The 25,488-nt window shown below is 43.0% G+C and overlaps 1 protein-coding gene across 1 annotated transcript in view; it reads left to right on the top strand.

Annotated features, from left to right (window-relative positions):
• Positions 1-993: 993 nt before the first annotated feature.
• PRKCH (protein kinase C eta) overlaps positions 994-25,488 on the top strand; it is a 236,912-nt gene continuing 212,417 nt past the window's right edge. The window contains exon 1 of the mRNA XM_068966672.1: positions 994-1,551. Coding sequence (XP_068822773.1) covers positions 1,189-1,551 — 363 coding nt within the window. The 5' untranslated portion in view covers positions 994-1,188. The remainder of the gene's footprint in view (positions 1,552-25,488) is intronic.

The following is a 25,488-nucleotide window of genomic DNA, read 5'->3' as shown; positions in this document are numbered from 1 at the left end:
GAGATTTAGTAGTCTCGGCCACGTCTGCCTTCAGAACCGACCTTTCCTGCTCTTTGTGCAACAAGACACACCTCTCCGAGGAAGGAGGCGGACATCATTACTACTGCCCTATTAAAACACACACACACACACACACTCACACACACAACAACCTTGTAATTACTCTCCGCAGGAAAGGCGCACAATAGGATGGGCCCGAGCTGAACTCGGGATGAGCCATCCTTGTAAAGATTAGGAAAAGGAACCTCCCTGCCATGCACCCGTCTCCGGCCAGGGCCTCTCCCAGATGGTCAGGCTGGGTGGCCAGACCACCTCCTAGGGTGAGAGGGTGGGCGCGGGCGTCCCCCAGCCGCGCGAGTTCCCTGTCCCTTCTCCTACCCGCCTTCCAGCTCTCGCTGGTTCTGTCTCCCACGCCTCAGGTGTTTGCTGGGGCTGGGCCACAAGCCCTTCCCATTTTGGCCTGCACCTGGGGTAACCTCCACCCCCGAGCGCCCCGCCAGACTGCTGCAGCGAGTGCGCCCGGAGCGGTGCGAATCGACCCGCGCGGGACTCCCCGGGCTGCGTGCGCCCCGCCACTGCCCGAACGCAGGGCTGGGCTCCGGCTGCGCGCCACGCCCCCGGGCTTCGCACGGCGCGCGAGCCCCTTGGAGGGTGTCTGTGAACGTGGAGCCGAGCGGCTCAAGGCTCCTGCCCGGGATGCGGCGGCAGCTGCTTCCTGGTTTGAAGCTCGCCGAGTGGGGGAGAGCGTGAGCCCGCGGAGGCGGGGGCAGGAGCCCGAGCTGGAGCGGGCGGAGGCGGGGGCAGGAGACGCTGGAGGCTCGAGCTAACCGGACGGGTCGCTCCGGCTCTCCCGGGAGAGGCGCTTCCTGGCCCTGAAGAAGGGGCGAGTCCCGTGCGAGCCCCCGGGAGGCGCCGCGCGCTCGAGAGGGACGGTCGGGCGACCCCGGCCCGCTGAGGGCTCGGCGCCCGGCTCCCCTCCTTCCACCTCGCGAGGGAGGGAGGGAGGGAAGGAGGGGAGGGAAGGTCCGGCGGAGGAGGCAGAATGGCCTGTCGAGGGGAGCTTGGGTGCTGCTTTTCCCGGGAGCTGCCTCCACTCCAGCGGCCGCCGCGCGGGCTGGCCTGAGCGAGGGCTCCCCGCTCTCCGGCTGCGAGACCGCGCGGTCCCTGGGGCGGGACAGCGGCGTCGGCATGTCGTCCGGCACCATGAAGTTCAATGGCTACTTGAGGGTCCGGATTGGCGAGGCCGTGGGGCTGCAGCCCACCCGCTGGTCCCTGCGCCACTCGCTCTTCAAGAAGGGCTATCAGCTGCTGGACCCCTACCTGACGGTGAGCGTGGACCAGGTCCGCGTGGGCCAAACTAGCACCAAGCAGAAGACCAACAAGCCCACGTACAATGAGGAGTTCTGCGCCAACGTCACCGACGGTGGCCACCTGGAGCTGGCCGTCTTCCACGAGACGCCCCTGGGCTACGACCACTTTGTGGCCAACTGCACCCTGCAATTCCAGGAGCTGCTGCGCACGGCCGGCACCTCGGACACCTTCGAGGGCTGGGTGAGTACCTGGAGCCCTCACCTTGGTGTCCACTCCGCACCTTTCCCGTCTTTCATTTTACAGAACTTGCCTGGGACCCGCTTTCCCATCTTTCCAGGCTCCGCGGCTCAGGGAATTCCCTCCACTTTTGGTCCACGTCCAGGTGGCCCGTGGCACTGGTGATTCGACCGCGGTGGGTGTGCGAGGGCATAGTTGTGCCTCTAAGAAGCCATCCTGGATACGGTTCCTCTTGGGGATGGCAGCTTGGGCTAACGGGAAGTCGGGGGAAGGGGCGATCACCCCCTCATCCCAGACTTTGAGTAAGGCGCCCCAACTCTCTGCACACGGGTGATACAGGAAAGGCAAGGAAGGTGTGTTAGTAAAGTGACTTGCTTTGGATAAAGCTCTTTAAGCGTTTCTTAAGCGAAAGGCATGCATTCTCGCAGGTATTATTCATAATGTTTATGGATACGTGTTGGTTCAGCCGCTCAGACGTGCACACGTGTTTCAGCATGCACATCCATTACATCCCAGAGGCAAATAACCTACTCTGGCAGGGATCGGAGTGCCTGGGTCTGCAGTTGGCAAAGTTTTGTTAAGCAGTTTTTCAAGGAGATGAGATTTACATGATGTGTTTGCAGGCAACTTCAGTTCAGTTTCAGCCCAAGAGGTCTGATTCCTGCAGTTAGTGTTTCTGCTGTTACTGGTCTTGAGAGTTTCCAGGGCTCCTCAGCAGTTTGTGAACCACCCCTGGTTTCTCACCTCACCTGCTTGAATTTCTGTGTATTGACAAGTAGTTGCCGGCAACTTCCTACTTGCCTGTGCTTTTCACATAGTTCCCATGAGGCAAAATGTCTGCTGCAAATAAATTAAAATGTCTAGAGACTCTACACAGTGCTAAAATGCATTTGCTTCCTAATCTTCATACTGCCTTTGTGATGCAGGTGTTATCCTTCCCACATGTACGTGATGAAATGATAATTAGAATGAAGTGGTCTGGTCTGGCCGAATAAGTCCTTTGAAGACTCTTAGGAGTTTAATGATTTAAATTCTGGAGGATGTCAGTTTTGAGGCCAAAATGTGAATCAGTTTTGAAAACCCTGTTTGAAATTAACAAGTGGGGGAATCAGATGGATAGTAAGAAAGACTCATTTAGATATTTATTTTACACTTTGAGGAATTGATACTTTTATCATATATTTTGTAAAATTACAGCTAGCTTGTGGAGTAGTCTCTTAAATAGGAGAAAAAACCATAACGACTGTTTAACTGTAACATCAAATTATATCGAGTTAATTTCTCTTCAGCTGAGTTTACTTTGTGGAATTTAGAAGTGGACTGGAGAGGAATGGCCAAAAGAGAGATTGACATTTTATTTTGTGAATTTCTGAATAGGAAGTAGAGATCAGTCTAGGAATCTGAATGGAATTATTAAATTAGTATCCAGTTAGGAGTTAGATTGGGCAAAGCTCTAAAGAACCGGGTTCTGAAATATAATGGTGCAGGCTGACCGATGGCCATTAAAAGCATGTTTTCCAAGAGAGATCCTAGACTGGTTTTCTTTACCCGTAACCCGCACATTTGAATCACCTGAGGGACTTTTAAAAACCCCTACTTTTAAAGACTCTAGATGAGACTCTCTGGCTGTGGACACCAGCATCAGTATTTTTCGGTTCTCCAGGTGATCCCAATGTGCAGTCAAGTTTGAGAACCTGTAGTCTAAATGAATACCACAAGGTAAGGGCTGGAAGAAGCATAAGTATAGGAAGATTCAGGTTACTTGAAAAAGTGGGGTGCCTATTTAGATCTGCCTATTTTCCCACTGGCTGTAGATTTAAATGTAAATTAAATTTACATATCTTATTTGTCTGAATTAATTATATTTAGGTGTTTAATATAACCCGGTAGTGGTGTTCTGAAAAATACGAGTGTTTGGTAGGATATATCAGCATTTAAATGACCTTGACATTGGTGATTTGTCAGACACTCATTCAGTGAGGAGGCAGAGTTTTTAAAATTCTTGGTATTTTGAAATTGTGATGATAGGGTAGATAAAATAGGCAGTGAGTTTCCTTTTTAAAAAATTTTTTGTTAAAATAATATGGAATGCTTGTTTTTTAAATGATCCTCTATAGGTCTAAAGTGGTTTTGAAATTCAGAATTACAGAATTACTTATTTGTCCTTAGTATATTAAGTTGAAATGCTTAGTTTATTCAGAAAGCTATAAATGGAATAATTTACTCCACGATAAATTTATTTTTTGCAACTGAAATTACAGATTGCTAAACAATGAAAATAAACTAGCAGTTTAATTATCCCTAGATCAGGAGAAGAGACAAAAACAAGATACCTTTATTATTAGAATAAAACTTGTTACGCTTTTTTGCTTAACATAATTTCTAAGTATTAAGAAGATCGTCTTTGACATTGATTTTGTACCAGTTTCATTGATATTACCTTCTAAGCTTGATGAGAGAAAGAGATCTATTTTGTACAGTTATATTCCTAGTACCGAGGAGGATGCAGCAACCCATTCCAGTATTCTCGCCTGGAGAATCCCACTGGATAGGGGAGCCTCATGGGCTACAGTCCCTAGGGTCACACACGACTGAAGTGACTTAGCACACACGCACACATTCCTAGTACCAGGCACGGTGCCTGCTGTGGATTAGGCAATCAACCATTTCTTTCCTAACTACATTTATTTCATTTAATTTGCATTATATCCAAGGAGGTAGTGAGATATAATATGACAACTAAAGAAGTTCTTAAATGGAAATTCAGTGTTAAACTCTTCAATTAGAAAAGATTTCAAAGACCTGAGTTTTTGCCTAAAACTAGGAAAGTAAGAACCAGTCAAATCCTAGGTAAGCAGAAAGAAGGAAATGTAAAGATAGCAGAAATCAGTGAAGTAGAAAGCAGAAACAGTAGAGAAAAACCAATGAAACAAAAACATTGGTTCTCTGGAAAAACACACACAATAAAATGGATAAATCTCAAGCCAGAATGATCAAGAAAAAAGATGACACAAATTACCAATGTTAGAAATGAGAAAACATCACTATAGATCCTATGGACATTAAAAAAAATAAGAGAATATTATGAATAACTTTATGCCAGTAAATTCCGCAATTTAGATGAGATGAATAAATTCCTTGAAAGATACAGATGACCAAAATTCATTCAAACAACTAGCTTTATGTCCATTAAGGCAATTGAATTTGTAGTTAGAAAACCTGCCACAGTACAAACTTGAGGTCCCAGGTAGCTTAACTGGTGAGTTCTATCATACATTTAAGGAAGAAACATGTTCCAGAAAACAGAAGAAAAGGAAACACATCCTGGCACGTTTCATGAGGCCAACATTACCTTTATACTAAAACTTGATGGATGCTTTGCAAATAAATAATAGAACTAAAGACCAATGCCCCTTCTGAGTGTAGATATTAAAAAATCTTAAATTTTAGGAAATCACACCCAGCAATATAACAAATGATCAAATGGGGTTATAACCAGGACTGCAAGGTTCATGGTTGATTAAACATTTAAAATCAATCAGTGCAACTCTTCAAATTAACAGAATAGTTTAATAACAGAAAAAAAATTCATATGATCAGGTCAATAGATAAAGAATTTGACAAAATTCAATATCCATTCATGATAAAAACTTTCAACAAATTAGTAATAGAAGGGTACTTTTCAACCAGATGAAGGACAGCTATGAAAAACCTACGGATAACATGTTGATGGTGAAAAACTGAATGATATTCCCCTAAGATCAAGAGTGGCAAGGATAGCTACCCTTACCACTTCTGTTCAACAGTGTAGTGGAGGTCGCAGAGAGTGCAACAGGCGATTAATAAAGTACATGCAACGGAAGAAGTTAAAGTGTCTGTAGAAAAATCTAAGACACCTGCAAAAGGGTTACTAGAACCAACAGGCTAGGTTTAGCTACGTTGCAGGATCCAAACCAATCCACAAGTTACTTGTTTCTTCAAACTCTCAGTGGACAACTAAAAACTGAAATTGAAAAATACCATTTAAAAGAGCATCAAAATATGAAATTGGATAAATCTAATAAAACATGCGAGACTTGGCCACTGAAAATGAGAAACCATTGCTGAAATAAGTTAAAGATCTAAATAAATGGAGAGAAATACTGTGTTCATAAGTGGGAAGATTCAATATTCTTAAGACCTAAAATTTTCCCAAATTGTTCAATATATATAATGCATTTCTAGTCAAAATATCATCAGGCTTTGCTGTAAAAATTAACAAACTGATTCTAAAGTTTATATGAACATGTGAAGGACCCAGACTTAAATTTGGAAAAAGGATGAGTTGGAGGACTTAAAGTATCTGATTTCAAGACTTACAACACTACTGTAATCAAGGTAATGTGGTATTAAAGAGAGAGAGATCAGTGGAATAGAAGAGAGTCTAGAAATAGATTCAGACATATATGATCAGTTGACTTTCTTTTGACAAAGATGTCAAGGCAGTTCCATTGTGGAAATGATAATTTTCTCAACAAGTGCTACTTGAATAATTGAATAGCTATATGCAGAAACTTGTGCATTGACTTTAATCTTACATTATACACAAAAGTTAACTGAAAATGGATCATAGACCTAAAAGTAGGATTTTAGCTGTAAAATTTTTATAAGAAAACACAGACGAAAATCTTAGTGACCTTGATCACCACAAGTATTTTTCAGATAGGACCCAAAAAGTAAGTACTATAAAGAAATCAAATCAGACTATTTAAATTAACTGTTACTTTTCAGAAGATTCTTAAGAAAAAGACACAATCCACTAGGAGAAATTATTTGTAACATGTACATCAGACAGGGGACTTTTAACAGGAATATATAAAATGACAATGAGAAAAATACTCAGTTTAAAAATGGGACGCAATGAGAAATGTGTTCAAATTAAAAATGGGACAAAGATTTGAATAGGCACCCTTCATGGAAAATAGCACAGTAAAAGATTAGTTAAGGAAAAGTAAATTAAGACCAAAACCCATGGGAAAGTCTAAAATTAAAGAGACTGATCATACCATGTGAGTGAGCAAGTAGAGTAACTGGAGCTGTCATATACTACTGTGAGGGATATAAAACGATAATCACATTGGAAAACACTTTTGATACTTTCTTAGTGTTAGGAATGTACTTACTATGGGACCTAGCTACTCTTAAATGAAACCATTTATACATAAATATTTTTAGCTGCTTTGTTATATAGCCCCCAAACCAGAAAATGTCAGTCAACAGGTGAATATTTAAGCAAATTATGTATCTATACAATGGAATACTACCCAATAATAAAAAGTAATGAACTATTGATACGTGCAACAAAATGGATGAATCTCAAAATACGTACTTTATGTACTGAAAGAAGCCAGACAAAGAGAATACATACTGGATGTTTTCATTTATGCAAAATTATAGAAAAATGTAATTTGCAGTGATAGGAAGCAAAGCTGTGGTTGCCTGGGACCAGGGCAATGAAAGTGATGGAGGGATGGATTACAAAGAAGGCATAAGGAAACTTTTGAGGGAAAAGAACATATTCATTATTTTGATTGTGGTGATGGTTTCCCAGTTATATACTTATGTCTAAGCACTTCAGATAGTTCGCTGTTAAGTATGTGGACAAGTATACCCAATAAAGCTGTAGGAAAAAAACAATGAGGATTTATTATCCTTATTTTTCCAAATAAGATGTTAAATAAGTAAAATGCCTGAATTAGATTTGAGCCAAGGCTGACTCTTGAAAACTACATTGTCTCTTTAGTGGAAAAAAAAAAAAATCAGAGTAGGAGCATTAAAAAAACAAACAAACAAAGTCATTCAATATAGTTTCTGACTTTTAGGACAGTCTCATTTTCTAAATTATCACTGTCAGCTTTTTTTCTATTCCTTCTTGAACTGGTTTATTTTGTAGAATTTCTTGGACTTGTGATACCCGAAAACTTGTCCAAATTAAAACCTTATTTCCTTCTTGTTTGCTCGTTCTTCGCTCACTTTCCACATGGGGACCAGCGCCTAATATACTTACTGCAGAGCATGGGGACACGGGAGGAGGCAAGAGGAGCTGGAGGCTGCGTCATGGAAAGACCTTGGCATCCCCTCAGGAAGGAAGGACCTGCTTGGCAGGATCCCAAGCTGTTTTCCTGGTTCAGCCCTCCTGAAGACATTCTGTTCCCTCCAGCACTGGGAGGGCTGCGTTCTCTCAACTTCTCACTCAGGGTACCTGCCTGGTAGTCTTGTCAGAGGAAGCAGCCAGGTTACCACTGGGCAATCACTGATTATCTTTGGCCTTTATGCATGGATCCAGGTACATGGATTTAGAGCATCGGATTGAATCTTACAGATTCATTATCTGTTGGTTCATTCTCTGTTGTATTTTGTAGTTTTTTATTCTCACGGTTGTTTTTCTTTGGAGTCGATTGGGCTGGAGTGTTTAGGAGGAAAACATTTTAGTGTGTATCGGGAGGTTTATCCCAGTATATGTGAATTGTATTATTTATATTGTGTCTTCAGTTTCATGATAAGAATTTTGCTGCAGTGGGGCTGGCTGTTTCTCATCATGGTTAAGTTGTGGTTCAAATGTTTCAGGCATTTTCCAGACCTCATTATCTATTACCCTTCAATGCGCTCAACACTCTCAGATCATTGTTAATCTGTTTTATTATACCCTTCTCTTTTGGGCTATTATCACCTTGAGATCAGGGACCCCCGTCTCTCTTATTCACTGTTCTAAGTCCAGCATCTTGGGCAGTGTCAGGTGTATAGTAGGTACTAAATATTTGTCAGAATGTGTTTTTGGAGCAAGTAGAATGTAAGCACTTTGGAAAGATTTTTACTTAAACATTCATCTTTTTAAAAAGAAAGAAATGGTAGTAATTGAGGAGTGACCAGTTATTCCAATGATCAGTGTTCCATGTAAAAAATTAATTAATTGCACATCAACTTGTGCTTTAAAGACTGGATAAGATTTTTATCCTTTGTATATGGTAATAAATTGAAAATTGCATTTGGAAAATTACTGGCTTTTGCTCGTTTTAAAAGACTGACTACCAAACTGTTAATATGATGTGACTTTGTTCACTGATAGTTTGTGAGCCGGACATGTTAAATTTGGTTGTACTTCAACAGTGGAAAGCTAATGAGGTTGGTGGGCAGAGTGAATCATTGTATCTTATATAATTCTTAGTATAGTTTTGGTATCTAGCAAGAGTTTAGAATGATGACTGTTTGTGATAGTAAAAGTGCAGTAATTTTTTACGAGGTAGGTAGCATTTACATAGAATCAGAGAGATGCCTTGGATTCTTTGTAGTCTTTCTTCTATTTTGCAAAACAGTTGGCTAGGTCTGGTACTCCATTTATGTTGGCTGCTGGCCCCATTTGGTTAGAATATAATGAAAATGAGGCCTGAAACTCAGTGCCTGATTACTTTCTTTCCACTTTCATCACTGCCGTATTCAAAATTATCTTTCTCAATTGCCAAGCTGATAATCATTCCTTTACTTAAAACCTTTCGGTGGTTCCCCACTGCCCTTAGATAAAGCACAACTATTTACAATGGTATAGAATATTCTTCACGAGCTGGGCTCCGATTTCCTCTTCAGCCTTATGGCTCACCTCTCCCCAGCCCACACTTTCGTGCTCCAGCCACAGTGATCAGCTTTCCGTTCCTCAAGAGCCATCATGCTAATCCCTGCTTGTGCTTCATGTCTCACTGTAGATATCACTTGACCCAGGAAACTTTCCCTGACGTGCCAGGTCTTGGGTTGGCTCTCCTCCTTAGTGTTCCCTCAGCATCCTGAGATCTCTACTGTCCCCTTCCCCTCACTCCCGAAGGGACAGATGTATGAATTGATTGGGCTCCTGTGGAAGTATATGATATTGATCAGAGGAGTTCAGGGTTTAAAAGTGTGGGCTGTTGACTGAGGTTCATCCCCTCTGCCCCTGGGGTAGCTACTGACAAACTATTACATGTTTCTCTATGAAATGCCAAGCCCTGAATGAGCCTTCCTCCACCATTGAGCATGTCCTGTGTACCCGGCATGGTGCTCTGCCCTGGAGAGGCCAGTGGGCAAGACAGACATGGCCCTTTTCTTCATAGACCTCATAATTCCATGGGGGAGAGAGATTGGAGAAGCGGTGACTGGGGAAAACAACTAGGAAATGACAGGACAGAAGTAAGGACTATGATGCTGGTGAGTGCCTACTTTGGGGAGACCAGAAACATTTTCCTGGAGGAAAAAGCTAATTTTTAAGGCTTCAGCATAGATTGCATGGCCACAGTTCTACTTCAGTTAAAGGATTTGGAAAAACCATCCCTCAAAAGAAGAAAAGGAACTTCTAACTTGATAATGTTTTCCCAGAGAGACATCACAGATCTTTTTGAAAGGTAAATGTTCCTGATCCCTAGAAAGCTTTCCATCTTCTGAAAGTTTGCTGCTGCTGCTGCTGCTGCTGCTGCTAAGTCGCTTCAGTCGTATCCGACTTTGTGCAGCCCCATAGACGGCAGCCCACCAGGCTCCCCCCGTCCCTGGGATTCTCCAGGCAAGAACACTGGAGTGGGTTGCCATTTCCTTCTCCAATGCATGAAAGTGAAAAGTGAAAGTGAAGTCGCTCAGTCGTGTCCGACTCTTAGCGACCCCATGGACTGCAAGCCTACCAGGCTCCTCCATCCATGGGATTTTCCAGGCAAGAGTACTGGAGTGGGTTGCCATAGCCTTCTCTGTCTGAAAGTTTGGAGGGAACTAAGTTTCAATGTCTGTGAACAGATAACCTGAAAGAACATTTAACTCCCCAAGAAAGAAACAGTAACACCTTTTTTGGAACCATCAAACATCCCAAGTTTTGTGCAGATCAGAAAAGAATCATAGATGTTGAAGCAGAAAGGTCATCTTGTTTGGAACAGTAACAAAAAGCCTGACAGCTCTTAGGACCATGGACGCCCTGCAGATGTATTCATTTGGCAGAGATGTTTTTAATATCGACTCTGAAAAAATGGCAACCCACTCCAGTATTCTTGCCTGGAAAATTCCATGGACAGAGGAGCCTGGTAGGCTACAGTCCATGGGGTCGCAAAGAGTTGGACATGACTGAGCGACCTCACTTCACTTCACTGAAGACACTTCATTCTGTGGGGTTTGCTGTAGACCTCACCACTCCCTAATACTCAGTCTCCTATTAGCTGCTTGATCCTGGGAGGTTTTTGAGTTTTTGAATCTATGATAGCTCAAGTGTTTTGTTTTCAGAATGTGGGAACCAAAGCTCTAGCTAAAGCATTATTGTTTCCTTAGCTCATGTGATATATGACAGACACACACTTATATACTAACATCATACACACACTTATACACTAACATCTACATAGATATGAAGATATACTTATTCAAATCTATTTAGGTATGTAGTCATTTATTAAATATATTAAATTACATATTTGCTTATTTAAATATTTATTTACCTATTAATATGCTTCCTAAAATTTTAGTGGAAGCTGGCTTATTAGTAAATATATGGGAAGTTAACTTTAACTGCAAATTAGTTTGGTATTAACTACCCAATTAAAAAAGAAACTCTTTGTATTTCATTGTACAACTTACAGCAATATTTAAGTACTGTGCTATGAGAGTCAGGAGAGCTGGGGTCAAGGTTTGGCTTTGCCATCTGTCAGCTGTGACCTCAGGCAAGCCTCTGTGTAATAGGCTCTCAGCTCCCTGGTTTCTAGCAGGAGGGGATTGCACTAGAGTCTCTCTAGGGACCCCTCCATCTCTAAAGCTGCTGCATCCATCTGTTAGGCAATTACATCATTTCTTTGCTTTTGGAGTAATTGGTTTGGTTTTAAGCAGTCAAAATGACTTATGTCTTATCAAAGTTAGTAATTTCTAAGAATTAAATTGGTCCAAATCTAAATTGCTCAGGCTTGGAGAGGATTTAACTCATGTCTAAATGACTTTTAGCATTGGTAGTGATGTTGGTGTTGTTTCCTTGGCTTAGAATCAACCTTAAGGAATTGCAGTGGGTTCTCATTTTAGGTCGTGCAGTTGTATCTCTTGATTTACACTAATGGCTCCTCGTTCTGTGGGACTGGTAAGTTATGTCCCTGTTTTCTTGCATCAGAGAGAGACTGAGAATCCCACCCTTTGAGCTTTTGCTAGAAGCCATTCTCACTAGCATGGTAATTAATGCTTTGTTGTCATGAGGTGTCTGTAGCCACCAGTCTATATATCCACCCTGCTTGATGACAAGTCCTATAAATCACTTGTACGATAGACATTTTAATTAGATGGCAGAATGGGCCCAATGGTATTGGCTATTGTAGTGTTTATGTGCTATATTGGAGAATTTTATGAGTTGGGAAATTTTTGTTGAGAATCATAGCCCTATACAGGGAAATTTATCAAGATTATTAGTGTATTTCTGTAGCACCAGTACATTAAAGCAGTGATTGTCAAAGCAGCTAGGATATTTTAATAGAACGACTATACCAATAGTGCTTTAATTATGTGCTGTCTTCTGAAAAGTTCCTTTGATTTTTACATAAGTTCAACCCTGACACAACTTTGACCTTACAGGGGGAGAAATGCTTAAAAGGTAACCAAAAGTGTTTAGTTTGCTCTATGGTTTAAAAAAAAAAAAAAAAGAAATTTGCCAGAGGATAGAACCAGGGTCAACATGAGCCCCTCATAATTACCTTAATGAAATAAGTCATATGGGGCCAGTGTGAGCACGTTCTCAATGTAATGCTTGCTCTCCAAGTGCTTAAACCAGAACCACAAAGCTGAATTTTTCTTTGCAAGTCAGATATATCTCTTGCACTTACTTGGCGCTATTTCTGCATCTTACATTTGATGTACACTTACATTCGATGTGTCTCTGTCCTCACCCTGGGCTTCAGTGTTCTTGTCTGTGGTGGCAGGGGCTGGGCAACCTGCGCTCTGTGGCCTCTTCCAGTATCCGAGTTATGTGGCTCTGATCATTGTTCCATTAGACAATGCAATTTCTGCTCCCTTCTGAAACGTCTTCTGGAGATTGTTCTGCTGATACTGATTTGTTCTAGGCTCTGAAATTATTTTTGGAGGAGCGCACAAAAGCTGTATTAGCAGCAGTTCCTAAACAAAATGCATTTATTAATTTGTGAGCTGTTCATCTCTTAAGTGCTTTAGTATGTATTACTCTTGATTTATCACAGTACGGAAGAGTTCAGAATGGGTTTTTAATAGACGCAGTGCTTTGGAAACCATGTTTGAACCCTGGATCGTTTTAGTGATGATAAAAGCTATGGACCCTGTTTCTAGAAAAACGCACATGTGTGCATATTGACAATGTTCTGGGAACAGTGTCATCAGTTTCGTGGTCCCCAGAAGCCTAACTGTGGCTACCCGGCTTCAGGTGTTAAAAGGTATCAAAAATGAGGTTGTTATTAATTTCTAATTCCTAGGGTATGTACTTAAAATGTGTTCTCACTTCTGGTTCCCGGTGAAATATACTAGATTATGACCCATTTTAGGACCTATTTGGTTGTGTCATTTAGATATTTTCAGAAGTCTCTACTGTTGAACGGTTTCTTTTAGGTTTGCAATAGATGGAAAGTTAAAAAAATAAAAAACTGGGACATTTTGAATGACCTTGGATTGATGTCTTCTGTTAAGATAACCCTCTGTAAAAAGAGATAGGATTTATCAGTATACTTAAAATATTCACCCTCTTCTTGAACTGTACTGGGCCTTATGGTGAACCACTGTGCTAATCCAAGACAAAACGATGGGATCAGTGGTGCTTGCCTGCTCCTCTTGTCCTGTGATGCCAGGTCTCCAGTGGCCTGGGTCCGTCTTGAAAGTGAAAGTCACTCAGTTCTGTCTGACTGTTTGCAACCCCCTGGACAGTAGCCTGCCAGGCTCCCCTGTCCATGGAATTCTCCAGGCCAGGATACTGGAGTGGGTAGCCATTCCCTTCTCCAGGGGATCTTCCTGACTCAGGGATCAAATCCATGTCTCCCACACTGCAGGCAGATTCTTTACCATCTGAGCCACCAGCCCAACAAGATTATCTGTTCCTGAGTTATAGCTCACCTTGCCGACGCCTTGGAAAATAGCCTGATGATCCTAGAAATTGAGCTGAATGGAGATTGCCCAGAGTGCAACCCCCTAGCTAGTCAGAGGTGAAGCTTGAATCTCGCTCTCTGGACTTGATTCTTTCCTGACACCATCCTAATGTGTGGAGGAGGCAGCAGGAAAGCCATTCAGTGATTCATCGATCGATATTGAGCACCTGCTGGGTACCCCGCTCTGTTCTAGGTGTTATAGATGGGGCAGAGAACACAACATTCAGAATCTCGGCTCTCACAGGGCTTTTACCCTCTCAATAAGCAGGCAAACAGGTAATTATAAGAATAGCCCATGGTGGTTAGGTGCTAAGTAGAGAATTAAAACAGGGTGGTGTGATGGAGTGTGACAAGGTGACTGCTTTACTTAGAGTGTCAGAGGACTCATAGGGTGACATTTTGGCTGAGACCCAAGTGGCAAGAAGCATCCAGCCATGTGAAGTTTATAGAAAGCATCTGGGCGAAGGGAACAGCTCAGGAAAAGGCCCAAAGGTGGCGACAGGTTTGACACGTGGAGGAACAGAGAAGGTATGAGAAAGGGCATAGACTTGCTGTTAGCGGGTGCAGTGTATTATCCCAGCTCTGCCACAGTGAGCCTGTCCCTCCAGCTCTATTCTCTCTCCTGGAAAACGGTGTTCAAGTTAGCTACCACAGAAGGCTGGTGTAAAGATTAGATTTAATACGTAAACCATACTCAGCACAAAATAGGTCCTCAAGAAATGGTAGCTTTGGCTGCTTTTAATCTCCCAAGGAAATTAATATTTTGACAAGGACCTTCTGAAAATAATCATATTGGCCAAGGAAAGGCATTCGGATGGTTTCACTTTAGACAATGAAGGCGGTGATGTAGGCGCTTCCTGAGGAATGGGGGAGGTTGTAGTTTTTGTGTGTGTGCGTGCATACTCACTAGTGTCTGACTCTTTGCAGCCCCCTGGGCTGTAGCCTGCAAGGCTCCTCTGTCCATGGAATTTTCCAGGCAAGAATACTAGAGTGGGTTGTGGTTTCCTACTCCAGGAGATCTTCTCGACCCAGGGATTGAGCTGGCGTCTCCTGCATTGGCAGGCAGAGTCTTGATTGCTAACCCACCTGGTAGTCTTGTGGGCATCCCTCAAATGACACTAAGGCATCTGCCTGCTTGCGACCTGTTTCAGTGCCATAGGTTCCAAAAAAAAAAAAAAGAAATAGAGGAAAGGAAACAAAGACATCAAAGTTTATTCCAGGTTCTTGAATTTTTTTAATGATATATTTATTTTCTATGGAGTCATAAGTATTAATGGAATGTTTTAATACTTAGATAATTGTACTGCAGTGATATAATTGATAGGGTTCCAGGTGTCTTACTCTTTTAGAAAACTATAAATGTGTGGAGAATTAATAACCATAGTGCCAGTAATCATAAAGGAAATAAAACCCCCAAAATCATAAGTGGGTAGTTGATTCTTGATGACTTCTGCAAAGCCCATTTACCTGATTGAGTATAATTTGCAGAATTAACTCTGGATAATTTTGTCTATTTTTGAATAATTTTGGATCATGCCTATTTTGGCATCTGCTAGATCTCCGGAATATTTCTGACCATCCCTTCAATATCTATCTGGTCTCTGTTGAATGTAAAAAGACACATTAGCATTAGCCTAAGCCATATAAATCAGAATGCAGAATCTACAATGACAGAGTCACAGCATACAAATACAGGCTTTGAGGAATATTTATTGGACAACGACCATAATTAGCAGTGCATCGCAGTGTGATGGTTGAGTGTCAGCCAGATTGGGTTCAACTATTCATTTTGCCTCTCATTAACGAGGTTGCTTGCCTGGAAAACCCCAGGGACGGGGGAGCCTGGAGGGCTGCTGTCTTTGGGGTCACACAGAGTCGGACATGACTGAAGCAATTTAGCAGCAGCAACAGCAACGAGGTTGCTTAACCTCTCCTAGCCCCAGCTTTCTCCTTGTAACTTACTCCCTATCTCATAGGGTTGTGTGACAATATAGTGAAGACTTAGGTAAACTAGTACAGTGCATGACATATACCATCGTAGAAAAGTCAAAGTCACAATTACCACCACTCTACCAGTACTTAAATATGAAGTCATGATCCCAGCCTTTTCTGAAATTAGCTTTCAAAGCAGTAAAATGTTTATTTACACAGAATTTTGGAGTTTTTAATTTTAAGGAATTTAGAGGTCAGAATTTTAGAAAGGGTTTTTGAGTCTAACCTTCTTGGCACGTTTGCTTTTTATTTAGGATTCTGGTGTGTAAATCAATAAATAGGATGGTTATTGGTGAAAGAGAAGATGGTTTCCTTATCCTAGGTTTGGGGTAAATTTGTCCATTTTGAAAGATCTCGAAAGGAATCTGGGGAATCGAAGCTAGAATTACTATAGTTGCAATGTTGACTAAAGTTAGTTTATGGAAAACCTTGAGTTTGAGTCTGTTGGTTAGTGCATCTGATGCTGAACAGGAAGAAGGTTCTGAGTTAGGGGCAATAACCAGAAAGAAGTAAAGTTGCAATATTGTAGTTGCAAAAATCCAATGAAGCTGCCTTTCAAAAGCTGAAATGAGAATGTTTATTGCTGAGAAAAGATGGTAAATAGCCTCTTTGAATAGGCATTAAAAGATGTTTCCTTGACTTAAGTTTGAAGATATAATGCATTGGATGTGAATTATTCTTTCATGCTTTTAAGGAGGAAACAATTTTATAAAAGTGCATTATTTGACCTTGTGGACTTCCGGGTGAATCAAGGATGCCAACAAGATTGATTTGGTTTACAGAAAATATGACCATTTTCCCCATATCAATTATCTACAGCTTTATCAGTTAAATCAACACTCATTTGGGGTCCTAGGTGTTTCATGGGTGATTTTAAGTTAGATATGTTCTGATACAAAAATGTTTACTCTTTCAGACCAGAAGTTTCATCTGCTCCATAGTAAGGCCCAACAGCATTCATAGTGATGTTCAGTGCAGCCTTGGTTCTGGCTGCTCAGAAGTCTTGGTTGGCTCTTAAGCTTCCCGGAGAAGATGTTGTTTCTGAGTCTCCCTGCTGGGCCCCCTCGCCTTCTTGTCATGCACATCCTGTACCTGGGTTGTGGTTGTATTGATTTGCCAGGGTGCTGCTGTTGCAGATGTCTGGGGGCGAGTGAGAATGTGTTCGTGGGTGTTGGCCTGATGTTGGCCGCTGACCTGCTTTCCGCCCAGTTGTACCGCTATCTGTGTGAGCATCCAGATATATCTGTGTGAGCACCGGTGACCCTCAGGGGCCCCCTGGTGCCTGGTAAAGGAAACTTGTAGACTGAAGAAGCCCCTCCTTGTTCTCATGTCTTGAGTTGGCCTCAGAATTCAAACACTGTCATCCACTTTTGCTAAGAGATCATCTCTTTAAAAATATTCCTATTTCAGATACAGACATTAATACTTTGTGTGAGTTTAAGAGCAGCCTTAGGAGTAGTTTAGGGACAGTGAATATGCCAGTGTGATTTTTATTCCTTGATTATTTAAATACATGTAAAAGGTGTGTGGCTTCCCTGGTGGCTCAGACGGTAAAGCGTCTGCCTACAATGCGGGAGACTCGGGTTTGATTCCTGGGTCGGGAAGATCCCCTGGAGAAGGAATGGCAATCCACTCCAGCACTCTTGCCTGGAAAATCCCATGGACGGAGGAGCCTGATAGGCTACAGTCCATGGGGTCGCAAAGAGTCGGACATGACTGAGCGACTTCACTTTCACTTTCACTTTCCAAAGGTGTGTGGAAAGACTAAACCAAACCCTAGGTTCCCCAAATAAAATGTTAACTTGTGTTTAAGTGATAAGAGGTGGTTTTCAATGTAGGAAAAACTGACTCAAACCATCTTCTGGTATACCAGATGTCAGGGCTCTATTAACAGCAGCCTGCCTTTGGTAAGAAAAGGAGACCAGTGAGGGGCATAAACTGGATAATGGTTTAACTGTGACCTTCAAAGAATAGTTGCCATGTAAGCTTATTTTTTAAAAACATATCCCATTTCTGAAAAGATAAATAAGTGGCCTGTGAAGTTGCCTAATTAGGAGTCCAGTGTGTATTTTCTTCTCTGAGTAGAATTTCTGATGCTCATTGTCAATTCCTTCTGCTATAATTTGGTCCTTTTGGGCTTGTGAATGTAGAATTTTGATTTTAAAACAGAAAAAATAATGATTCTGAAAAATTGTTCCTGTCAAGATATCAAAGGAGACTTTCCATTAATGTCATTTCTATTAGTATTTTGAAGTCAAATTACCTGCTGACAGTTTTGCTTCAGTGAAGCTTCTGTTAAAAGGAAGAAACTGAGAGAATTAGAAGAAAAATAATGAAGTATCGCCAAGCACCATCCCCAACTCCCTCTCCCCTTACTCTTCACAAGACCCTTGCTTCCTTACTTGTTTTTTGCTTGAGTCATTAGTGGGAAGAGCTCAGATTAGAGTCCTGGTTATACTCAGAATTTAAGTGTACTTCCTAACACCCAGAGTCTTCTCTGTAGTCAAGGGTCCTAATGTTCCAAGAAAACTGAAGTGCACAGGTGTGAACTTCCTGCTCCCACCTGTGGCATATCCTGCAGGCAGTTTTGAGATGAGGCCCAGTCCTATGCCTGCTCTGTTTGGGTCCCCTCTGTGTCTGTCTGGGTCAGGTATTTCACTTCCTGTACCTTCATCCTCTCCCTTCCTCCCAACACCTTTTCTTTAGAAATGACCCAGATCTCTAAGCACTCAAGTTCCCCAAACCCCACAGAATAAATGACCCAGGCCTGTCTTGGCCTTGATTGTTTCCCTTTTGAGGTGAGGCTCAGTGTCTCCCCTTCTCATCTCAGCCATCTTCCCAAAGAGCTGACTGCATCTGTCCTCTCCAGCCCATGCTTTCTTCCCAGTGCAGACTGCCTTCTGCCTACATCACTGTGTGAATACCACTCCTGCAAAGCCCAGGAATGGCCATGTAATCATGTCACTTACTTCTGCTTCTTCCTTCTCTTTGCCTTCATGCTTCAGTGTTTCTCCAGCACCTTCTGGGAATTTTTTTTTTTTGGTATCAATTTTACAATTTTTTTTTGTACAATTTTCCTATTGTATCTCTTTCCTCATCCTTTAATCTCCTTTAATATTGGTGTTTCCTGGGGTTTTATCCTTATATTGTTGTCTTCCTTACTCCAGACAGTCTCATCTGCTCTCATGGTCTTAATTGTATTGCATGTAGGCCAAGAATTTCTAAAACTCTGTCTCCAATCTTTGTCCCTGAACTTGATTAATGCTTCTTGGACTGGGGCAGGCTTAGGGCGAAGGGCTTTATTCTCTGTCTCCTTCAGGCTTTTGCAACAGTCTTGAGGGATGAGCAGTTCCATGGTTCCTGCATTTCCTACCCAAGGAAACTGTGGCTTAGAAGGTTCAAGAACAGGCCTAAGGTCTCATGTCTAATATGCTTGCTGGACAGAGCTACTTGGGCATCCTTCAGGTGTCTTGAAGTCAACACTGCCCACAACTAAATACCCCATCTTTATCCCTGCCTGCTCTTCCATGCCAGAGAAGGCAATGGCACCACTCCAGTATCCTTGCCTGGAAAATCCCATGGATGGAGGAGCTTGGTAGGCTGCAGTCCATAGGGTCGCTAAGAGTTGGACACGACTGAGCGACTTCACTTTCACTTTTCACTTTCATGCATTAGAGAAGGAAATGGCAACCCACTCCAGTGTTCTTGCCTGGAGAATCCCAGGGATGGGGGAGCCTGGTGGGCTGCCGTCTATGGGGTCGCACAGAGTCGGACACGACTGAAGCGACTTAGCAGGAGCAGCTCTTCCATGCATTTTCCCTGTCAGAATTCATCTCATCATCATTTGGGCACCTGGGCTTCCTTGTGGAGTTTTCTCTTTCTCTTCACTTCTTTCCCATTTTCATCAGCTGCCAAGTCTTTCTGGATTGGCTTGCTGTACATTATTGAGTCAGCTTCTCTTTTCCATCAGCACCATTCTTGTTCAGACCCTATCACATAGATAAATTGTTTCAGTCGCCTTGGAATTGGTCACCACGAACCTACTCCCTCAAATCTGTCCTCCTAGAGCTGCCCGGATGAGCTGTCTAGAACCCAACCTTAACCTCTCTCCTGCTAGCAGTCTTTTAAAGGCTTCCCATCGCCTATAAAGTCCAGGCCCCTTGGGAAGATTCCTAGGAGTCTGGCCCTTGTCTCCCTCCCCCATTCCTTCTCGCATCTCTCTTTGTCTCCCAGTTCATGATCTAAGTACAGATGAGCTAATTAGGTTTTCTTGCTTCTATTCATGACTAATTGTCTTCGTTTTCAGTACATATTGGGAGAGGAGAGCAGGTATTCCTTTGTAGTTTGGATAGAGGACTTGTTACATAACACTGGAGGAGACAGGGGTGAAGGAGGTCACGTAGCAAAAATGTGTCACTTTCTATGTAACCATACACACACCCGCAAACAGGCCAGGGCATGAAGAGAAACATACCAACACACTCGGCATTCCCAGGGCACCTGCTTCAGCCGGAGGTGCATCAGGTGCTAGCTAGGGGTGCACAGTTCAAGGAGTTCACCTTGTAGTGAGGCAGACGGCACGAGCCCATTGTTTCATCATCGGGGAGCTGTGGAACAGAAATGAGTGCAGGACGCAGGGGATTGTAAACCTGCTTCAGGGAGGACGTCGTGGAGGAGGATACACCCAAGTTCAGTCTTCATAAGAAAGACAGTATTCATCAGGCTTATGCTGGCACAACCTCCTGTCCCATGTCTCCCTTGGGGATTTGTATATTTTCCCTAGAATTTTACCCATGTGGGTCATTTTATACAGGGCTCACACCTCAGTGCCTGTTAAAAGCAAACTGTATATATATGTATATATGAAATAGATAATATGGACTTCCTGTGTAGCACAGGGAACTATATTCAATATTTTGTAATAACCTATATGGGGAAAAGATCTGATCTGAAAAAGAATATATAGATAAAAATCCATGCCATGCACAGTAGATAGGTTGTGTCCGACTCTTTTGCAACACTATGTACTGTAGCCCGCCAGGCTCCTCTGCCCATGGGATTTCTCAGGCAAGAATACTGGAGTGGGTTGCCATGCCCTCCTCCAGGGGAATCTTCCCAGCCCAGGGATTGAACTTGCATCTCCTGCATTGGCAGGCGGGTTCTTTACCACTGAGCCCCCAGGGAAGCCCCAGAGGTAACAGTCATTTTGCCATGTACCTGAAACCAGCACAACATTGTCAATCTACTATACTCCAAAAAAATTTTTTTAATTGAAAAAAAATGTTTAAAGGCTAAATTCATTTTAAAAGTTAAAAAAAATTAATAAAGGCAAACCGTGTCTGGTTCAGTCCATTGGCAGGAACTTGCTTCATGAGGGCAAGGGACTATCCTAACCCTGCTGATTCCCAGTGGCTGGTTTTGGTAGGTGCTGAATAAATGGTTGAATTGGGTGTCTTGAGGGGAGGGGTAAGAAAGGGTTCTCTTCCTTACCCCAAGTCAGTGTAATGGTTGAGGCTTATGTGGGGTGGGCCTATGGCATCCTGAGCAGAGTGGCCTGCCTTTGCCATGTAACCGATCTGGCTCCTGGGAGGGGCAGCATGTAGGCTAGATGTCCAGCTCTGTTCTGGACAGGAGTTCCAGACTCATTTGCAGCCGAAGGGAGTGCCCTTTTAAAGGCTAAACTAGTAATTAGACTCAAGCAGAGGGTGGTGGAGGTGGAGCTAACTCATTTATTAGCATATAACATGATCACTCAAACTCCTGTAAATATAGATGCTGGTGGTTTGTCTTCTCCCAACTCCAGAAAAGCCTGGGAGATATGCCCTGGGTTATGAGTTACTCAAAGGGCGGCTGCTCGAAAATCTCAAAATACCAGACTATGTCATATCTGTGGGCTGTGTGTCCTCCAGTTAATTACAGATTTTTATCTCCATTTATGTGAAGTTAATGATTATCTTGGTTTGGGCTCGGAACTATCTGCGTTAGACCCCTGGTTCCACTGGGCTCGGTCACTGCCTACTATTTGGCTTGAGGCCTTTGTTTTTTCCACCAGAAGAATCGCACCGTAAGTGTTTCCACAGGAACTCTGCCCTTCGCCAGTGTCATTGTTGTGGCTGTATGGCAGAACCCACAGGGCGGAGGTGTTTTAGCCCTCACTGAAAATACCACAGATCTTTCCGTCTCTCACTGCAAATTTTCCAGTTGTGTTCTGGTCCACCGTGGAGTCTTAAAACCAGGTATACTGATTACCACGTAGGAACTGATTATTAGATGTCGTAAATGATCCATTGAAGATCAGCATCCAGAAAGTCCATTTAGTCTATGTCTCTAGCAGCTAACATTAGACAACACCCTGTGCAAATTGCTGGTAAGGTCCAAGAACTGTGTAGCATCTCTGTTAAGACAGCCAAAGACATTACCGTTAAGTAAGCCAAGTTAAGACTTATCTCTGGCAAATGCAGTTTTGACCCTTTCAGTGTCTCAGTGGATCAGCAGGTAATTGTTCTAATTGAATCATTTGCTTTACTTTTTTTCTGAGTGCTTCCGGAGGGCTGGGAATAGTTGGCTATTAACTGGACTTCATGTTATGCCTGATTTGTATTTATGGCAGACCAGTTACCCCTGTAATCAAGTAGTTATTTGGATTAATAAATCAAAGGAATGGCTGGGAGGCTAGTGTACTGCCTGGAGAAAGGGTCACTGTAACTCTTGTTAGGAAATTAATGAATCTCAAATGTCTATGACTCAAGTGAGAGATCTTCCAAAAGAGTGGCTCCTTAGAGAAATAGTGACCAGCTCATTGAAAAATAAGACACTAGGTTAGATAGAGAAGACTCATCTGTTCAGACTGGTTGATTTCTCTTTTAAAACTATGCAAGAACTAGGCTGTATAATGAAAAGGTCTTAACTTTTCATTCATTCTGGACCTATGATAGAACCAGGAATAGACAATACAAAGGCAGAGTGACAGGTTTCTTTAGACATTTGTCTTAAACGTAAAACATTTATCTAATGTGCAATAGTAAGACTTGGCCTTTTTTTTTTTTTTTGGTAACCAAGTGATATTTTGAATAATACTCATTGTGTAACAACACATGACACACTGTAAAAGTGTAAACATTAGTCTTATTGAGTCTGAAGATGTTCTAAAAAGTGTCATTTATAACTTATTAGGGTGAGATGAGTGGAATTATATATGCACAAGGCAGTTGGTCTGGGTTATTTAGAATAGGTTTTTTCCAGGTTCTATCTTCTGTGGAAAGCACAGCCTTACCTCTTGGCTTTGTTAGTTCCAGGATTCTGACAGTCTTAAGTGTGAGCCTTCTACCCCCAGAATCACATCCCCTTCATGCTACACCAGGCCTATGTTTTGTTAATGGTGGCTCTTTTGGATGGTGACGTTTTGCCTTTGGTAATCTTCCCTCGTCATCCTGAAATGATGCCCATTTACCTCTGAAACACCATGAAGGTTCTCATTTGAAGGACACGACTTCTTATGTGCTTGAGAAAGAGGTGTAGCCTTGGTTTAGGCTGCTGATGGAACTGGCAGATCTCTGAAAGTTCCCCCAGCTCTGAGAATTCTGACGTCATCCACTTCTGCTGCCAGGCTTGCAGCTTAAAGACACTGGAGGTGGAAGAAGAAAAGGAAATAAATGAAAGACATAACTCCACTGGGCCAGTGGGAAGTGGGTCAGGAGTCAAGTGAGACAGTGCCTGGCACTTCTCAGCCATCGCAGAGCAGAAGTGTCTTGTGATGCACACGGAGGCAGGCCGACGGGTCTGTTGTGTGCCAGGGGTTCCCAGGAGAGTAAGCTGCTGTGTGGCAGGTGTAGCACACTGCAAGCTGGGATGAGTGACCAATTTCATCCTTTCTTTAAAAAGTTTGTTTACTGTCGGCTGTGCTGGGTCTTTGTTACTGTGTGCAGACATTCTCTAGTTGCAGCAAGTGGGGCCTACTCACTAGTTGTGGTGCATGGGTTTCTCATTACAGTGGCTTCTCTTGTTGCGGAGCACAGGCTCTCAGCACGCCGGATTCAGTAGTTGCAATTCGCAGGCTCAGTAGTTGTGGCTTGCCAGCCCTAGAGTGTACAGGCTTCAGTAGTTGTGGCCTGTGGGCTTAGTTGCTCTGCAGCATGTGCTGCTCTGTGGCATCTTCCTGGACCAGGGATTGGATCTATGTCCCCTGCACTGGCAGGCAGATTCCTATCCACTGTAGCCCCAGGGAAGTCCCAGTTTCATCCTTTTTTTTTTTTTTTTTTCTTTTTTTGGTGATTTGTTGAATGAAGTATGGACATCCCACATGGTGCTAGTGGTAAAAAAAAGCCCCACCTGCCAATGTAGGAGATGTAAGAGACACGGGTTTGATCTCTGCATTGGGAAGATCTCCTGGAAGAGGGCATGAGAATACAATGCAGTATTCTTGCCTGGAGAATCTCATGGACAGAGGAGCTGGGAGGCCTACTGTCCATGGGGTCATAAAGAGTCGGGCATGACTGAAGCGACTTAGCACGCAGCACTTAAACAAAGTATTTGATGTTTGAAAGTAACTTCCCTATGAGAAGAGCCCATGGAGAGTATTGGGTGGCTGCTGTGTGACCAGACTTGTTCTTTTCAGTCGGCAGACCCAGCTCCAGGGCAGACAACAGCTGCAAGTACAGCTGGAACACCACCAGGGCCTGTAATCCACAGATTTGCTTGAGGATAAGAAAGGTGGGCTGGTCACCTGCTGGTCTGCTCTGATGAGCGTACTGGCCCTGCTGATCTTTTCTTGGGTGTCACTCTAAAATCGCCTCCCATGGCTGGTTATGTGACCTTCTGTTTTCACCAGATCCAGATTGCTAGCTCCTTCGAGCTAGATGGATCTTAGAGATCATCTGGGACTTAAGTTTTCCTTTCATTTTTCAAGTTCCAGTGACTGCCTCGAGCTCCCAGTGGAGTGACTGAGGCCAGGCTCGAGTTGCTTTACCAAGGCTCCCACTTCATGTGATAGTTTTTCGGTTTCCACTTAGAGAGAATGACCTTCTCAAGCCTGCGACAGGCTCTTTCTGTTCCTGTCACACACTAGGCTGCACACTCACCCTCCAGCAGTTCCCTTTTCTAGAGTATTTCCTCACAAATCATTTTCCCCTTTCCCCTGTTTTTAGGGCAGCAGATCCCAAGATAGTCACATACAGATACCCTCCCTTCTCAGAACCTTCTCCTGTGAGCACATTTATGGAGGACAGTCTCTGTCTCTAGGGTCTTCTGCCATCTGTGGTCCCTTTGAGGCTATCATGAGGAGAGTGTTTTCAAGTCTTTCCTAGAAGTTTCCATTTAATATTTAATTATTCCAGATCATGTAGATTTTAGACTTAACATAAAAAGACAGGGGCCTATGTTAGATGTATTAATCTCCCACGGCTTCTAGGTAACATTGACCACTACGTAGGAGTGGCAGGTCATTCATATCCTTTCCCCATCCATAGACCAAAACTTCCAGTATTTGTATCTGGGGACCAGGTTGACAGAGCCTCAAACAGTAATTCGCTGGTGGTGCAAATCTGATGGAACTGTGCATATTGAAGAGGATAAATGATCCTCCACCGTGAGTCTCAGCTTGTGCCTTCTAAGAGTTCTACTGCAGGGTCCAGAGGGAGCAGAGAAGTGATAAATGGAGTCGTGTGAAGGTGGGATCATGCATAATAAAAGTAGGTACTCAGTAAAGGTTAATTAGGTGTCAGGCTGAGTGCTTCACATACATTAACGTATCCAATCCTCAGAATGCCTTTGGGACGTATTTTTCTTATTAGCCCTTCCTTCTGAGGCCACTGAGTCTCAAAGAGGTTAAGATACTTGC

Source organism: Capricornis sumatraensis, chromosome 2 (genome assembly GCF_032405125.1).
Source record: "Capricornis sumatraensis isolate serow.1 chromosome 2, serow.2, whole genome shotgun sequence".
NCBI classification, from domain to species: domain Eukaryota; kingdom Metazoa; phylum Chordata; class Mammalia; order Artiodactyla; family Bovidae; genus Capricornis; species Capricornis sumatraensis.
This window is presented reverse-complemented; position numbering and strand designations above follow the sequence as displayed.